This window comes from Zootoca vivipara, chromosome 8 (assembly GCF_965207765.1).
Source record: "Zootoca vivipara chromosome 8, rZooViv2.hap1.1, whole genome shotgun sequence".
NCBI classification, from domain to species: domain Eukaryota; kingdom Metazoa; phylum Chordata; class Lepidosauria; order Squamata; family Lacertidae; genus Zootoca; species Zootoca vivipara.
The window spans coordinates 58,051,136-58,070,704 of NC_142591.1; the positions used below are offsets into that span (position 1 = coordinate 58,051,136).

Consider the following 19,569-nt stretch of genomic DNA (forward strand, 5'->3'; position numbering starts at 1 on the left):
AGGTGATTTGAATTCAAGCTGGGGATGAAAAGGAAACAAGTATACTTCCTTAAGCACCATACAAATTAATGCCTTGGCATTTATGAAGAATATCACAGATAAAAGATAGTCATGTAATTTGTGTATTACAGTAGGAATACAGGAGAAAGAACTCCATGATTATGCCAGATTGTGTAATCAAGGACTGGTTTCTGCCATTTTCAGAAAGATCTCTTATGAATTCTTGATAAGCTCCTTCTAACTCCCACCCCCCAAGCAGGTTTAGCTTTAGACAAGCTACATTTAAGAAACACTGTTTTTTCTTTTAGGGTTAAGTTATTTGACCATGGTAGCTGTAGCTGTGAACTAAATAATTTTATACTGGCTGATTTCACAACCCTAAATTGTTCATTTCTTTCTTTATTTCATTTAGGGAGTTTAAGTAACAATAACTTGAGCCATATATTCAGTTTTCATAAAGAATTCAGTGAAATAGCATTATAGGTATAAGGTGGCTAAGCTAATGCATTTTTCTATCTGACATAATTCACCGTTTGGGGAATATAAGTTGTGGTGTTTTTTATTATTTGGTTGCATTCCACATAATCAGATTACTACCGGACCTTGTAAGGCTATATTTGCTGACCGACCTTTATTGTTAGGATTTGTTTAAGTAAAAAAGGACCTAAAATATTGTAAGAACAATTGAGAAGCAGATGGTGCTTTAAACACAACTCTCAAATCAGAAACCTTCATAGTCATATGGTACTTAGATACCTGAGTCACATTTAGTATCACACTTCTAACCTGGGAGTTCCTTGCAATACAGTAACATTCTTGAGTTATACGTCAAATAAAATGTGTGTGTGTGTGTGTGTGTGTGTGTGTGTGTGTGTGTGTGTGTGTGTTTTGTTGGAACAAATTCATCACTTTTCATGAGTAAGCCATATGTTGCGTGTATGACAAAATAAACTTCAAATTATAGGGAAGCTATGTACATACACAATGCATTTAAAGCACATTCTCCCTCCTTCCCTCCTTCCAAAAATTAATCCTGGGAACTGTAAAGAGTCCCCCACAGCACAGAGCACCCTTAACAAACTCCAAGATTCTTGGGGGGGAGGGCTTTAAATGTATGGTGCATGCATAGTCTGAGTTACTTTTTTTCTGAATCGACTTGTGGATAGTTTTTGTTAGTTTGGCAACTGCATCTTCATAGTTATTACAGCCATGATTCTTGTGTCTTTTTTCTTCCATAATATTTGAAGTGTAAATAATATATATGCATCGAATCAGTCCTGCTTTTAATTTAGTGTTTTGTTGGAGTGCTAGAAATTGTTTATTACTTTTTATAACTATAATCTACTTTTTCTTAAATTTAGTTATTTGCAATTTATTGATGTATGTCTTGACACTGCAGGAGTAATAGTATGATGGGCCTTCTTCAAATTTACTGAAATGAGAGACTACAGAACTGAAACATCCTGAAGCTCATATTTGGTAGCATTCTCCCATGTTATCCATTGAAGTTATTTATTTTCCTTGTAGCTAGTTAAAGAAACATCACATTGATTATTTGCTTATAGACAAAATATTCCACACTAAGAAAAATAATCTTGGATTAGTATGTGTGTTTGTCTTTGACAGATCTGGTATAATTGTTATCTGATAAAATCCCCAAAGAAACCTTTTTCATATACCTTTATTATATTTCTTCTGGCATACATTTCCCAAAGGATGCAATGAGAAATGGATTCCCTTCTCTGCATACCATCAAGTTCACAGTCTGTTATATGGAAAGCAGTGTTAGCTTCCTTACCTGATGAATACACAGGGTGCATTTTGAAAAAGATAGGGATGCTTTCTTAGGGAAGTGCACTAGGAGAGGTTGATCTGCTATTCACAGGCACATACGGCTGGGCAAACAGCAAATATAGCCTAATAGTTGTTCAGGAGCAAGGCCACAGGTATTCTATTGTCAATTGCCAGGAGAAAAGATGTTACATTAGACAAGCTTGAACAGTTTATGTAGGAAGATTCACACTGGCTCAGTTGTAATGCCTGCAAGATCACTAGGTGTCAGAATGAGAGTCAGAGAGGCATGGTTCAAGTATCCCGAGGCAGCACAAAATTACAACATACTTTGAATACACAACCTCTATGTGCTTTCATCAAGTGCTGTATCGTCTGGCTTTGGCCTAGGTCCAACTAAGGGATCGGTATTTTTTAAAGTGCCGTTTTGAGGTCCCAACTCTTTCCTTGCTTCAGGCTAGGACTACAGCTGCAGGGTACCCTGAAGGGATCTGGTTTGAAAAGTGTCTTGCCTCATCTACCACTCTGCGTCCTCAGAAGACAAGGCAACCTAAACTTTAAAGCTTAACGTGTAGTCTTGCCATTTGAGGCAACTTAGACATATACTTATTTCCTTAGCTCACAAGTGTAAGTAATGTGAGAGTGATCTGACACATTTCTGCCTGTTTATATATGTTCCGACACCAAAGAAGGCTCTAATGAAGATTTTTGACAGCTTAAAAAGCATGCACTCATATTTTGGGTACAAGCAAGATTGCTAAAATTTTAGTCATAAAATATTTAGCAACCAGTAAAGCATTTCTGTGCCATTGCTTTTCAAATCAAATCTGTACTGATTTCCCCCTAATTTGTATGCTATTTTTAAACTGTTTGCTTCACTCATAATTCTGCCTTTCAAGTGAAATTGTGAGGCAGAAAAGCAGCTTATAGTAGTTCCCCATTTTTAAGTATATAAGAAGTATTTTGCTAGATCAGACCAAAGCCCAGAATTTTTCCTCGAGTGTCAGGTTCCCTTGGTCCCACATTTCGTCTCCATCTCCATCTCACCCCAAGAAAATGGCCAAGCAAGGCATGACAGGGATAGCTATGCCTCTATTAGATATGTACCATCACTGTTGCTAACATCTGGTGATTTGAGAAATAATGGGATGGAACATATAAGTTCAGTTCATAGTTCATAGTTGATGGTATAGTTACCATCAGTTTTGTTTAATACTTCTTTTTAGAAAAGCCATCTAGATTTGCCTGTCACAGCAACTGTATAATCATAAAAATGTAGAGCTGGAAGGGACCATGAGTGTCATCTAGTCCAGCCCCTGCAGTGCAGGGAATCTTTTGCCCAAAATGGGGCTTGAACCCACAACCCTGAGATTAAGAGTCTCATGCTCTACCGACTGAGCTATATTCCCAGTGTAAATAAATTCTGCTTTGTTCGTTGTTTTGTTTATCCTTTACCTAAACTTAATTTTATTGGACAAGTCCAGATTTTGGTATTTTGACACAAAACGTATTGTGTCTATTCTGTTCATGTTATTCAAAATTGTGTAATCATCTGTCTCATTTCCCTTAGTAGCCTTTTTTCTGAACTAAAAATGACTGAAGTTTCTGAATGAGCCTTAAAGGTGTATGACCACCAACACCCAATAAATTCAGATGATATTTTCCTCCAAGCTTTTGTACCGAAGACTGATAAAAGTAATTTATTTAGCTCTCCCCGCCCTCAATTTCTCTGACTTTATTTAGCCATTCTTATTTACCTTTTTGTCTATGGTCTCACAATTTATGCTTCTACATAGAAATTTGTTCTTCAAATTGCATCTTTGCTTGGCTTATTTTAAATTTGTACTGTATTTGGTTTACCAGACTTTGTGCTTTTCCTTGTTTTCTTCATTTGAGTAAGATTTAAAATCCACAGTTTGAGTAAGATTTAAAATCCACTGCTGAAATCCACAGTGTGTAACACAAAAGTTTTTTCTGCACAAACAGGGAATTGGAGATTGGAGGACCTTTGAGGTACCTTTCAAATGTATGATTTTGTGTAGCAAATTTGGTTCAGATGTGAAGCTGAAATGCATATTAAACTTAAAACATTCAGCTGTAGGTGATACAGGAAAAGATACTAAAGGTAAATATATATTTTCACACTAGTTCTGGTTTTCAGCATTTTTTCTTGTGTTGATTTAATAAAGATTAGCTCTTAATTGGATGATATTTTGCTATAATATTTTATTGATGTCAAGGGTTGGCAGTGGCAAGCAAATTTACATGTATAATGCGCTAAATTCGTTTGTCTTCTTTCAGTCTACATGTGACAGCATTGAAGCACTTGATGTCTTGTAATTCAGTGGTTTCATATTGCAGTGTCTTTTTGAAGTTCCTTTGCTCTAGGATGGCCACCCTGAGGTCACTTACAGATTGCCCTGGGCGGCTGAAATGTTTTCCCATTGGCTTTTTTAATATTGAAATTTCTGGTGTCAGATTTGCGTTCATTTAATATTTTGTGTATAAACTAGTCTGTTTCTGCTGTGTAGAACACAGAGGGATATTGCTAGCAGATGATGGTATATATCACATTGTGGAAGATGAGCAGGTGAATTAACCCCTGGTGTTGTGGATGACATTATTTCTATGTAATTACAGTGTTTTAGGTAAACTGCTTAGAGACTTTTGTTGATTAAGTGATAGATAGATCCTGTTGCCAGAATAGACATAGGAACAGCGTAAACATCTGGTCTGCCACAAGGACAGGCCTGTTTCCATATTTCTGTTGTATGGCCTGTTGTGAATGGTGAGTAGCTGTTTTAGATTGGAAGGCTGTTTGTAGCAAGTACATGCCTACTCCCCAAGACATGTGAGAGGGAAGTGTTATTGTCTATGGTGGGCAATAGTAAATTATTAAATTGTAAGTCTGTTTCCAAGGACCGTCATATTTTGGTTACAGTGCCATGTGTAAGAAGAGCCGTATGACAGTTAAGCTCCCCATTACAGTAGAAATCAGGGTGAGAGAGGCAAATGACAGACGCTTAAAATGTGTGTACAGATATTTTAAGACAAATGGATGTTACATCTCCTTCACTTAGTTGCACTTTGTCAGTTTAACATTTTAGAAGTCAAACATGTTCATCGCCCATATGGAGTGGAATTCATTTCCTGTCGTTGTTTATCCATCAGCTATTAATCACTTTCTCCCTCTCTTCCTTGGCATAGACTCATTACTGCTCAGTGCTTACTTGCCCATCTTAATTTAGTTGTTTATATTCTCAGACCATCTTGCCCCAGATTGCTGACCGGAGCAAGATGGTGTGAGCATATAACTCCAATCTTGACAGAACTCCACTAGCTACTGATTAGTGTCCAGGCTCAGTTCAGAGTTTTTATCTATAAAGTCTTACATGGCTCAAGACCCCAGTACCTCAAGAACAGCTTCTCCTCATATGACCCAACCCAGACACATCATTCATTATCTGATGCTTTTCTCCATGTGTCATCTCCAAGGGAGGTGCAGAGTAGGCGACATGAGAACAGGCCTTTCCAGTAGTGGCTCTCCACTTACAGAATGCACTCCCCAGGGAAGCATACCAGGTGCTGTCTGTTTTTAGGTGCCAGGCAAAAACATTGAATTTATATTGGCCTAGTAATCAAAATTTAAAACTGTAATAATCAAAATTCACTTTGATTTTTATATGGTTTTTATACGTTTTTGTTACTATTAGACCAATAATATAAAATAGAATGAAGTCTAGGCTCACTGAGTGGTTAGAGGCTTACATGTTGAGCAAACCAGCACATTTACAATTAAACATTATAAAATCTTGAATTCTGTTGTAGTTGCTTGATAGGCAGCATGAAACAGAAGAATATCTTAGCATGAAACAGAAGAATATCTTCCTGAATCCATTGGCCTTAGTAGATGGAGAGGAAATGGGGATCTTCTGTTGTGTTGTTCCTTTTAGTCATTTCCTTGATACTACTGAGCTCATTACATGACATTTTATTTATTTTATGAGTTAAATTTATATACCATCCTTCAACCATAGATCCATAGAAATAAGATATGGGGAAAATGAGGAAATGTTTGGAATTTTCTGTACAATAAGGGTAGGTTGAAGTGAAAAGAATGAGGATGATGAAGAGGTGGGGATGGTTAGAACAGGAGGGATCTGTTAGGTCTGTTACACAACAGAGTAGGGATTCTTTGAGAAAGGGGTTGGCTTCTCATGTTGTGCAGATGTTGAGCAATACGAAAATGAGGCTATAATAGGCAGCTGTCAAAATCTGCTGGTTTCATTTCAAAAAAAGAAGCTTTCGAATTTCTCAGTTTTAGTTAGTTTGGCTGCTTGACCCTTTTACTGTCAAATTGGGTAAAGACTGCTTAATTCTTTTTAAAAAAGTGATTCAGAGGTCTAATTGTTTCCACAATCTTTTTTTATTGTCACCCTTGCTTCCCAAACAAGCGTAAAAATGGGCTTGATTCTGCTTCTTGCTCAACCTGACCACAAGACTCATAAAGGCAAGGAATGCCTCCCTGATACCAATCTAAAGACTCCTCTCAGGTTTGATTGGGTGAGCGAACCTGTTTTCCCCCTATCCAGTTGAGTTGGTGGTAAGCGTGTGAAATATCCATGCGTCCTGTAACTACTATTAGCAGGAGAGCAGGAATATTGCTTCTTGATAATACAGTAATGGTAGCTGGATGATCCAGTTTGGGGGTAAAGAGCAGATTTTGCTCACTTCACATTGCTGCCCTCAACAATAGCTCTTTAATTTCTCCATTGTAATAAGTATCAACCATTCACTTATATGTAATCACTTATAAAATTTATAAAATAAATTTTTGCACCATAGGTTTGGAACTAAATCTGTCCATTGCACACCTAGGAGCTAAAATTACAAGCATGATTTGTCACCTCTTGTGTCCAAGATTCCAGATCAATTACTGAGCATGTTCACCGAGGTCTGTATGTGCTATCACCCCCAGCACAAATATCTTCACTGCTATAAAGATACTACACCTGGGAGGCTAATATAACATGATCTTTAATCATGTATTGCTGGGATATTTAAACATTGTGATGGAATGTGGGGCTTCAGCTTTTCAAAACTTCAGTTTAGAGATTCTCAAAAGTATTTTCAGAGAAGTAGATGTGTTAGTCTGTGGCAGCCAAAACAGTACAGTATTGTGGTACCTTAAATACGAGAGCAGGTTTTTAAATATCATAAACTTTCATGGATTAGAGCCTGCTTCATCAGATAAGTGAAGTGTTGTTCTAAGTGGCACACAACTGTTAGTGACCATTTATTATATTTATATGCTGATGATGGCAAGCAGCAAGTGATAAAACAATAACATCTTCAAACATATTTTAAAAATTCCAATACAGATGAGGACAGGGCAATGGGTGGGTGTAAGAGAGATTGTCAAAAATGAGGTCAGAGGGAAAGGATCTTCAAAAAGTTAAGCTCCTTCATGTGGGGATTTAATCAGAATATTGGGTTTTTATCACACTACAGGATCTTTGTTTGCTATCACCTACAATTCTTCATGAATGGTTACCTCTCCCTCTCCCTCCCTCTCTCTCTCATGTGTGTGCATATGTATGTGTATGCGCGCACACACACACACCTGTACTTGCGATATCAGAAGCTGCCATATATCTGGAGAACTGTACTCTAGTAAATAAATGCTTAGGTCATATTCTAGGGTACAGTGCAGTCTTTCAAAAGGCAAGCAGGTGTTTTATTCTCAAGGACCTTTTCCAATGATGTTTTTGGTTCAAGACAATCTCTTCCTTTCTTCCTTCAGGCCTGGCATCTGTAGTAATATTCATTAAATAATTGACACTAATTTACTGTCCAGCTTTTCTTATTAAGAAAGTCTTCTTTCAGTAAGAGCTGGTATAGCGAGCCAGGAAGTCCCTGATTTGTATCTCACCTTGGCCATTCTCTTTGTGTCCGTAGACATCCCACTATTATTATTATTATTATTATTATTATTATTATTATTATTATTACCTACTTTATCTTCAGCCTATCCAATGGCAACATGGGGGCAATAATACTGATTACTATCTAGAGTTGTTGTAAACATTATTGAGGTAAAATATAGGAAGAGCTTTGAACACCGAAGGACTTCTAAAGTGACACATTTAATATTGTAGGCCGTTACAGATATCACAAGGGTGTACTAGTGGCGTTAGGAGGACCCATCTGTGCCCACATACTCCAGACCCTATGAAACATCTGAAGAGTAGGCACAGAAGCTTACCCCACAGGGCGAGGAACACCCAGCGCCCCCAGATGACACCCTATCCATGGAGGCTACACAGTGACAGTGATGGAGGTGCATTAAAGGAAAGAAGTGGTGTTGTTGCAGCCCCTTTTCTGTTGACCAAGGCCTCCGTTTTGCAAGGCTTACTCAGAGGAAACAGGTAGGCACTGTGTAATGACTCAAATCAGGGCCCTACTGATCCAGAAGCAGCCGAAGCAGCCAGCTCCACTATGAAGTCCTTTAGTTGCTACCTGAGCGCCTCTGGGACAACAGGTCCTTGGGGAAAACTCAGCTCCTGCCATCCAAGTTCTGTTAGGAAGCTTCCCTGCAGGTTCAGGCTTCCTGGCAAAATCCCTGCTCTTGCTGCCTTGATTGTGTAGAACAGTGTTTCTCAACCTTTTTTGGGCCACGGCACACTTGTTCCGTGAAAAAATCACGAGGCACACCACCATTAAAAAAGTTAAAAAATTTAACTCTGTGCCGCCCTATATTATAATTATGACTGTAAGAAACACTTGCCAAATATTGCTTTCCGGCGGGTCAGTGCTGTGTATTGGCGGTCGCCAGGCTCGTTTGCACTGAGCTTTGGGAAAAAGGAGGAGAAATATTGCTTTCCTGCGGGTTAGCGCTGTTTATTGGCAGCCGCCAGGCACGTGACAATGCAAATCGCCCTTCTCGTTGCCGCACGTCGCGGCACACCAGCCAGCGTCTCGCGGCACACTAGTGTGTCGCGGAACAGCGGTTGAGAAACGCTGGTGTAGAATACAGTAGTTCTCCAGGTGGTCTATGTTTTCTGCCATTTGTATCCTTCCCCACCACTCGTGGTGGCAGAAATGGGCAAGTATCTTTAAGACGGGCCTCTCTAACTTGGAAGCATAGTATTACATGGAAAGAACTGGTCTCTGAAATAGGCATTTCCCATGTATTAAATGTGTAAACATAATAAGTAAATGTATATTTCGGTTGGTAATTTTTGTTTTGCCCAGTTTTAATGATAAGCATTCCAAACTGTGCGGCTTTTAATACTGTGCGTACTTCAAAACAGTTTTCAGGAAAGAAAAGGCTGACAGTGGTTAAACTTGGACTTGACTTCAAAGGCATTTTAGTATTTAGATAAAACAAAACCAGGTGAGAATAAAATATCATGTTGCAATGGTGAGTGTTATGTTAGCTATTGAAATATGACTGAATTCCATGTTCTACTTATTTTCAAAGCTTACATATGTAAGCGTATATAGGTAGAACTCTTGTAAATTTAAAACAGACCACAAGGACTTGTTCATATCTAAACACACTCATAGATCTTTTAGTAGCTATAGTGGTGTGAACTTATACACGCACACTTCCCCCAGATATCTTTGTTGATTAAAATACGACATTACGATCGAACAATATGCTTTGAAGCAGTGAGTACAAGTTGCTGAAGTGCTGATGCTATGAAGTGTCTGACGTTACTTTTTGTTTTGGAAATCCCATAAGAATTATAGGAATTAGTGTATATTTTTACTTCTCAGAATCTTAATATGCTTGTATGTGTGGCCGTTTCGTTTTCCTGTAGTTCATAAAGACATTTGCAACAGTGTAACATTGCAAGAAATCAGCAGCCCTTTGCCACTTTTTTGAAGACAGTAAAAGCAGCTCCACTGTCATTTCTGTCTCTGAAATAGGTTTCCGAAAGGAAAGCCAGACATATTTCTGATATGAATGCCAAATATTTTTCTTAATGTGTCTGCCATTGAAAAGCCAAGACAACCAATTTAAATAGTGCATAATAATGATATTAATTTTTATGGTGTGTATAAGTTACATTTGATTAGTTTTTTGCATGATTAAAATTTGCAAAGCTTTTACGGCCCCCGGGAGCCTACCTGTAATAAACAGCTCTCACCTTCGAAACCATAAAACAGGCTTGCAGTACTTGAACATTAGATCTAATTGCCTTGCTACATCAAAGGAAGTACCAGAGGACTGAGAAAAATCACAGAAGGGAGGAGGGGTAGAGGGCAGTTTCACCTCCAAAGGTTATGTGTTTGTGGCTTGGTGGAGCCCTGTAAAGTTATGGCCTAAAAACTGCTGTTTGCGATTAAGTTGATGGAGGAAAGTCTACCCCACAATCTCTCCCTGCTGCTGACACAGAGTCTTTGTTCACATTTAGATTTCTCAAACTGTTGCCAGGGTCAGGCAGAGGTCAGACACCATGATGATGTATAGGAGAACATGTCTGGGAATTTCTCTCATACTTAAAACACATACCAGAAAAAGAGCACCCTGCAAAAATTGTCTGATGAGACCCAGATGATGATACTTTGGCTATTCTTTTAGTACCTTTATGATTTTCTCTTTGCCCATCTCCCTCTCTCTCTCTCCCCCCTCTCTCTCTCCTTCTCTCTGTTTTATTAATGATTACCATGACAGCCTTTACAATTTTATGCCCCCTCAAGATAAGGACACTCAGTATCACTCTGACACTTCATTTTCCTGCCCAAAGGGAATGGACTGGTAAATCTAGGAGGAGGAGAAAACACGTCCATTCCAGAGCTCGAGTCAAAATGAAAGTGCCAGAGGCTGTATTAGCCCATAGGTTCTGACTAGATGCATGGTGTGAGTGTGTGTGTCTGTGTACTTGGCATTAATACAACCCAATCTAGTCACGATCACAGGCTTACAGCATCCCAAACTGTGCTCCCCCATCACCCTTAACAAACATAGTCTTGCTTCCTACTGTGACCAGGGAGCCTACAGTGTTTGATTAGTAATACCACTGAGAGAGGGGAAGAAGAAAGCAGGCTAAGGCAGTGAGAATTGTTTATTCCATATGTGCTGGTCATTCTGCATCAATATTTTTTTTTTAAAAAATGAGGATTGCCTCCGCCCTTTCAAATACACTTGAATGAAGTAGTCATTGATATCTAATTTGCTAACATTTCTTTGTATATACAAACAAAATCAATGCAAAACATTCAATCCTTTTAAAATTAAAAGTTGTAGTAAACATTTTTTAAAAAAATGAAATGTGTTTTTTTAATAGTTCGGCATTGCTGATTCCAATTGTTTACCCGTGCATGCAGCTCCACTGCAGAGTTGGCAAGTAAGGCACTAAGTAGCAATTTTTCTGTGCTCAGCTGCTCCATATGACAGAGGATATTTCATTCTGCTGTCAGAATGTTATTAATAAAACATGGGGTGCGGAAGGGGCCACGATTTCCCCTTTCAATCACTATAGCATTTACAATGAAAATTTTATGCAGTGTGTAATTTTCAGTTAATGCTTGACACTTAAAATGTCGGTAGCTGCATTTTGTACGGTTCCTGAAGGGTTAATTGTATCATGTTCCCTGCATAAAAGCTCTGCTTATCAAAAGTGAAGAGAGGAGTGTATGCAAATGTATGTCTGTGACCTTTTGCCTTTCCAGGGTTAATTTATATGGTCATTAAAGATTTTATGAAATTGAGCAGCCTGGTGTTTTGAATCCCATTTTACCTTCCCCTCCTAATTTGTATAATTCCTACCTGAACTGCAAAATATGACTTTCTTTCTTTTTTGTTTGTATTGCAATGAAAACAGCATGCTGTGCTGTAGGGAGTTGCAAGTCTGGTTATCTGGTATTACTCAGATTTCTAAAATTCATTAAAATGTGACATCAGCACAGTCAGAGACAAATGATCACAAGATGAAAAGGAACAGTAGGCCTTTCACGGATTAGTGCTACATGGCCCCAGCATAGAAGCTAACTGCATAAACAGATTAATCCACTAGTAGCAGCATAGCTAAGATTTACAGAATAATTAAATTGGGTTGAGTTACTGTGAAGATTTTCATGTAATCTAGCTGGTGTGAACATGTAAGTGAGGTGTGGGTAATGCTGCTTCCTTAGAAGCAATATACCAAGTTGTGTCATTTGCCCTGAATAGCTCCTCCTGGAGATGAAAACTGAGAGTTCTCAATGTTTAGATCCAACACAGCACTTACATATTGCAATTAGCAGGATGTACAGATTCTAATAGGATTTATTTTATTTTTGAAAGCTTTCCTTTGCTTTCAGATATATTGCTGCATGTGCCTTCTTTGTTCAGACCCGACGTGTGTACGTTTATGTTTGTATTGAGACAAATCACTTACAGCCAGTGAATAGCAAATATGAAACAGCTGATTTGTCACACTGGCTAGAGCTGTGTGTTCTGATAAAGAAATGTTTGCAATTTCTGGACTGATTCTGAAATTTTGTAAATGATTAATCATTAATACCGGATCTCTTTTAAGGTGCTATTCTTTTCACTTGTTCCTTTCTGAGATAAATATATAAATTTAGTGCAGATCTAATTAAAGAACATGTTTACAATTAATGTTGAATGGTCCCTAAGTTAGCTTCTTTTAATTTTTTGTGCTCATTCGCAGAAGAACAAGTTGAAGATGCAGAAGGGTCTGCTAAAAGCTCATCAGTGTCTGTTGCTGATGATAAAGACACGTGTGAGAAAGAGAGAAATAATAGTGAAGGCAAAAAAGCTAGTAAAGACTCTGGTAAGATGCTAGAATTTTGTCACTCTTTAAAAAATCTTATTAAATAGTCTTTCTTTTAAAACCGTCTGGACATTCCTGTTATTATCTACTGCATGTGTATTTTGCATGTGATTTCTATCAGTAGCCTTCCATTGACCTATTTTTAATCATAACCATCTGACAGGATAGATGCGGATAAGTTGAAGAATATTACAGGACGACTAGTGAGATTATTTTTTAATCAAATCAGTTTGTGTGCTTGTAATTTTTTAAGCCCCTTTCATTAATCTTAGCTGTACTTGTGATTCCTCTGATGGCATATTAATTTTTCATAAGCGTAGGATTAGATACCACTTGGAAATTTCCCCCGCTTTCAATTTTTGTTTGCCTTGCAGCCCTAAGAATGTAGGAATGCTTCTTCTCCCACCCCAGCTCCTGTTCTTAGATTCAGGAATCTTCCTTCTTCCTGGGCATTTATCTAGAATTCAATTGGGGGGAGGGGGAATACAGAAAATCCAGTGAAAAAGTTTACAGATGATTCAGCCTAAGAAAGAGGAAATATCATTGAAAACGGATTATGAGTTGGGTAATATTGATCTCTGGGAATATACAAAGCCCAGTAATGAAAGCTACTGTCTTTGAAAACAAAACTCTTATGTCATGACATTTACTTGTGCACAAACAAACCCAAGGCCAGCATCTGGCATGGATACACAAGGCTTTTTCTGTGTTTGATTTGGCAAATATGTGACTTCATCCATGCTTTTTATGTATGAGATGGAAATCTATGGTCACAATGAATATTACATTGGCTACTTCTGCTGCACGCTATTTCTAGTTACATTATGCTGGATTCATTGAAGCAGAAGAAGTGCTGAAACAGGTTGAAGCCTATTAGTTTCAGGTAGTCATATATCTTTCCCTTGTATTCCAATGACAGCAGCATATAAAAGTGCTTGTATTCACCATAAAGACGTTTAGTTATACAGAAAATACCATTTTACATGCAAGTTTAGTAAAAACTGAATTGGCCGATATTTCTTAAGGTACTGTACTCCTAAAATATTGTTTAAAACATAGTGAAGATACTGATGGGTCTTTATGCCATATTTATTTAAGGAAAATAGCTCATTTTGCATTTGGTTTTCAAAATGTTGTGGCCAGTCTCTATTACCATTGAGAAACCTACATTGTACTGAGTTTATTTAGCTTTTGAAATCCAGGGACTGAAGTCTATAGTGACCCTATGGTTTGTAGGCTTCTTTTTAAGTATGCTTATCCCTTTCTTGAAATACATTCTCTGAGAGAGGTAATGGACAGAAGAACTTTCTGCTCAAGCTCATTACTAAGTCCACACGGAAGTCATGGAAAAAATAGGCAAAGCCACTTGTGAAACTTTTTCCATGTGCTTCATCAAAAAAGCCTTGTAGTATCTTTCAGAGATCTTATGCACCTAGTTTATCTACTGTAAAGACCTCAGAACTTAGAATAAGCCATGGTGTTAATGGGCTAATAGGCAAAAATGGTGGTTGTCAGTAGAAAGAGTGTGGGGAAATTTCTAAGATTCTATGAGAATTATACTCTTGGATGGACCAGGTTTAATTAGGACCAACCAATGCTGGAGTGTTTGCTGAAGAACGGCAACCTAGAAACAGTGTAAAATGCTTTTAGCTTGAAAATCATTCATATTTCAAATTCTCAATCTCACATTTTGGATTCTTTGATAGACCTCTCTAAACTAATTCTACATTATCAGGCATTCATTCAAAAGGCTTAATTCTCAGCACAGCTAACTACTATGCATAATGACCACATAACTGCTTATGTATAATTGAATGTTAATTTAGGCTTTCTTCTCCTGAATTAAGTGTTGAAAATCTTGCCAAAGAAGTCCCAGAAAAACCAATATGTTAATCACAGCTTTAACAAGTTAGCCCGGAAAAATACTATCACCACTCTTTAGCATCAAATCTATTAGAAAAGGAAGGATTAACATGTTTAGTACCCAAACAGTTCTGTAAACTGTTGTTCTGCCTTGCCTTCCTTATCTCAAACCGAGGCTTTCTAAAAGAGACTTGCCAATAATCAAGCTATGTTTGCTGAATATTCATTCAGAAGGCAAGAGCCTCCTGATGCCTCATTTATATTGTCATTTAAATCTAGTGCCACTTTAGATTAATTATAATCCAAATTACATCTCAACGTAGTGTAAGAATTAATATGGAATTTACCCAGATTAATACATTTGCATTGAAAATGTAATATGTTTCTGACATGGCTAAGGGGAACACAGTTTAATAAAGTAGTAAACACAAGAAACAATGGAAATTCACCTTCCTTATTGTAATAAAAGTTATCATTTAATTCTACTCTAATTAGAAATACTACTGTACTAGCTTTTATAAATTTGGAATTATTTTGGATTTGACTAATATGTCAGAAGTTCTAAATTATACATTTTAAATCAAATTCAGTATAAATAATGAACCAGCATGCTTATAGGGTTTTTTAGTACTTTTTTTTATTTGTGCACACAATGTACAGAATTCCCACACTTATTAACATAACCTTTTTCATAGCTTTAAAAAAATAATAATTCACGAATCCCTACACCTGACTATTCTACTTTTACAGCGCTCTCTCATACACGTTTACTCATAAAACCCACTGTATTAAGTAGAACTTGCTCTTTGCTAGGCATGCATAGGACTGCAGCCTTAAATGCTTATTTTTAATTCAGTCCTGCTTTGGACTTAAATGGATCAGTTTTCTGTGTCAGTACTTGTGGAAAAATGTAGAAGTGTTTGATAATTAGTCATATTAGACATAGGATGAGAAATAATTTGTCATAGAAAAATAGGTAACAGGGATGATCATACACAAGCATTGTGTTCCATATGAGGCCCACTTCATATATTAAACCCTCATGTGAGCATGGACCATGCAGTGCAGCATAATATTCTGGTCACCTCATGAATCAATCAATGACATGGATTTTGCTCATCCCAGTGCAGCACTTTTGGTAACAGCTGATGTTCATGTGACACATTCTTCACTACGGAACTGAATCACAATGGCAGCATTCTCACATGAAACTAAACCAAATCCCTTGGCTCAGTGTCAAACAAGTTGCACCTGCAGACTGCCCCTTTCCAGATCCTTTTCTTCACCTTTCACATGTGGCAAAATGAACCAGGATTCAGGAATTAACCATACATTTCCATAATGTGTGAACTCTGGCTTTAAAAACATCCAAATTGTTAAGACAGCTTTAAACCATATCCTGGCTTGTTTTGAAGCCTTAACCATAGTGCTGAATCCTGGTTTCTTTTCTCACATATTCAATGGGTGGGGCAAAGTGGCAGGGAAGGAAATGCAAGCAAGTGCCCATCATTTGGGCATAAAGTGGCTTTTTGATCCAGAATTTTTGACTTAAATGGGGCATAGTCACATTAAGCCGAATACTAGCATTTATGCCCCACAATGTTAATTAAACATGATAACATGGAGGCATTTGGTGTAGCTTCCACATGTGGGACATAAAGCAGACATAAGCGTTTGATACACAGTAATTTAGATCTATGCAAATAGCCACCAGCAGTTGTCTTATCAACTGTCTTTAAGATGCAGAGGTGATATACATGTAGAAAATCATTATTTGTACTTTTCCAAATCTCCTCCTTAAATAATGCATTGTCAGTTCAATGAATAGTACAAGTGTCAGGTAAATCAGACCATACCCCTTTAAACTGCTGCTGTTTTGGCAACTGCTAGTTGTGCAAAGGTTTAACTTTGGCTCACTCCCTTCACAGGAAACTTGTTAGACCCAGTCTGTGTACTGCATTGGCTCTAATGGATATAGATTAAGAGGCAGAGCATTCCAGTGACCCCAGCTAAAATACAGTTAATTTGTTCTCTTTTATATCTGTTTTTACGCATTTTTGTTTGGATATGAAGTGTTGCTAATATTATGCATCTAACTTCTAACATTTAAGAAATGAAAAGGTAACAGCTATTTTTTCTAGCTAGAAGTACTTGCTCCTTCCACTCTTTCCAGACACAGATGCCCCTGTCTCTTGCTCCATGATAAAAAAAGTAGAGCTAGCACTTTCAATCAGGTATAGAAATATTTGTTATTTATCTAGGGCATTTCCTCCTCCCCCCTTTCTAATTTTAACAGGGGCTTTAACTACCTGCCTTTAGTTCTGGAAATTTAATTTGCAGAGCTCAAACCTCAGACATTTGAAATAATAATTTTGAAATGGTTTTCCTGCATCACTGAATAGTCATAACAAATCTGGAATGTGGGCAAAAAGTTTCCATGGCTGAGTGTATCGTATTCATAGCACAGGTACTGGTACCTCTCATTTGAGAACGCAAGTACTGATCTAAATTTATCTTGCTAAGGTGCTGAAACCTTGAAAGAACACTAGTGTGTTCTTGTGCAGTACTGTACTAGAAAAGCTTATCTAGTTTTTCTTAGATTTAATTCTTATACTTAAGTAATTTTTATTGCCAATACACATGTCAGAAATGGAACTGAAGCTTTGTTTCCTGATGCATGTATTATGATGAAACATGTACTGACAGGCCATCTACTATGGGAATCACCCTGTAGAAGTAAACACTTATCAACTTAGGGATATAGAAGGAAACAAACTGTGGTTAAACAATAGTATGAATCAATATCAGTTCTAAAAGTAGTACAGTGGTACCTTGGTTTACAACCATAATCCGTTCCGGAGGCCCATTTGTAAACCAAAACAGGTTGTAACGCAAGGCGCGCTTTTGCCAATGGGGCCTCCCAAAAAATATATTGTTCGTAATCCCCCGAAAATGGGTTGTAATCCAAAAAAAGGTTGCAATCCGAGACACACACGTCTGGGTTTGACGTGTTTGTAATCCAAAATTTATGCAAACCAAGATGTATGCAAACCAAGGTACCACTGTACTGTATTTGATATCCCAATGTGGGGGAGGTAGCAGGTCGGTGCTTTGGTATACTGTATTCGTATTTGTGATCCCAGAAAAGCAGGTGGAAATTATTGTTAAGGATAAGATAACAAATAGAATAACAAGCCTTGCTGAAGCAGAACCAGCCTGGCTTCTGCAAGGGCAAGTCATGTCTCACAAACCTATTGGCTTTTTTTATAATGTCAACAAGCATATAGATAGAAGTGATCCAGTTAACATAGTATACTTGGACTTTCAAAAAGTTTTTCACAAGGTAGAAAGTACAGTCCCCCAAGGATACATACTGGGACCTGTGCTTTTTAATGTGTTCATAAACAATTTAGAGTGAGCAGTGAGGTGCCAGGTTTTATGATGGTACTATTGTTCTGGGTCATTAAAACAATACGTGATTTTTAAGAGTTCCAAAAGGATCTCTCCAAACATCTTGAATGGGCAGTAGAATGGCAGATGCAATTCAATGTAACAAGTATAAAGTGATGCATGTTGGGGCAAAATGTATTAATTTCACTTGTATGCTTTTGGAAGCTGAACTGGAGGTGACTGACCTAGAATGAAATATTGGAGCCATAACGGAAAGCTCTATGAAGATGTCGACCAAGTGTGTGGCTGTTGTGAAAAAGGCAAATTCCATGCTAGGAATCATTAAGAAATAAACTGAAAATAAAACTGTTAATATAGTGCCATTATATTGTGTACAGTTCTGGTTGTCTCACTTTAAAAAGAATATTGTAGAGTTGTTAAAGTTTATGAAATTATGCATTGAGAAAGTGGATAGAGGAATTATTTTCTTTCTCTCTCATAACAATAGAACTTGTAGACATCCAATGAAGCTGAATATTGGAAGATTCATAACATAAAAGGTAGTACTACTTTATGCAGCACATAGTTAAACTATGGAACTTGCTCTCACAGGAGGCCGTGATGGCCACCAACTTGGATGGCTTTAAAAGAGCACTGGATAATTTTATGGGGTATAAGGCTATTAATTGCTACTAACCATGATGTTTATGCTGTGTCTCCACAGTTGGAGGTGGTATTGTTTCTGAATACAAGTTGCTGTAAACCACAGTGGGAGTAGGGGAAGACTGTTCTTGTGCTCGGGTCCTGCTTGCAGATTTCATATAGGCATTTGGTCGGCCACTGTGATAACAGGATGGTGCATTAGATGAGCCATTGGTCTGATTCAGCAGGCCCTTCTTATGTCCTTATCAATACTGATGTAGATGTGGTGGTCATGGTGTTTCTGTTAGGGTATATATACTGTATAGGTTTTCAGAATCTGCAGGACAATGGGGAGTTAGAACATAGTATTCACATGGTAACTAAATCATTTCATTTCCAAAAATATCTGCATTTTAATGCCTTATCAAATCCAGATTCAAAAAATATGAATTGAAACATTTAAACACGGTGTCAAATCAAAGCAGCAACATCAATCAAGCTTCCTACAGATATGAACACATAAGGTATAGGAATTGTTGTTCATAGTACTGTTAATCTTGTGTCATGTGATGGTTCAAGGGCATTGACACATTGGGTGTGCCAAATGTGTCTGTTTTGCAAATGCAAATGATTTTGAGAATCCAGCATGAGGTTTTTGGTTCAGATTGGCATGAAAGGAGAGCCTAGTGGTGAAAAATTTCCAGAAATACTTATTTTTCAATATTATATCAATTATCAGAACTGACTCTCAGTTGGTATAAATCATAGATTTGATTAACCCTATAGCTCTTGTTTTAGGGGGTACATTGGCATTAATGTCAACTCTGAGACATTTCTGAAAGAGTTCTTTTGTGCACAGTTTTTCTGCTTCCTCAAAGGCATTTTGTCATCAAACCAGATTTTCAGGCAAAATTCTCGGGGGGGGGGGGGGATGTATAATATGATATGCAGAAATTCAATGGTGGCACTCTCTGACCCATATAGACCGCAACAATACATCTTATAATGTCTTGTAATTTTTATCTTGTAATTTTATATTGTGAGCTACCCTGAGATCTACGAATGGAGGGCAGTATACTAATTTAATAATAAACAA

The 19,569-nt window shown here is 37.6% G+C and overlaps 1 protein-coding gene across 6 annotated transcripts in view; it reads left to right on the forward strand.

Annotated features, from left to right (window-relative positions):
* ZFHX4 (zinc finger homeobox 4) overlaps positions 1 to 19,569 on the forward strand; it is a 178,464-nt gene that overhangs the window by 132,939 nt on the left and 25,956 nt on the right. For 4 of the 6 annotated variants that reach the window (XM_035125407.3, XM_035125411.3, XM_035125412.3 and 1 more), the window contains exon 5: positions 12,456 to 12,578. The exons of the other annotated variants lie outside the window; for them this stretch is intronic. In XM_035125407.3, coding sequence (XP_034981298.3) covers positions 12,456 to 12,578 — 123 coding nt within the window. The remainder of the gene's footprint in view (positions 1 to 12,455; positions 12,579 to 19,569) is intronic. 6 annotated transcript variants of the gene reach the window in all.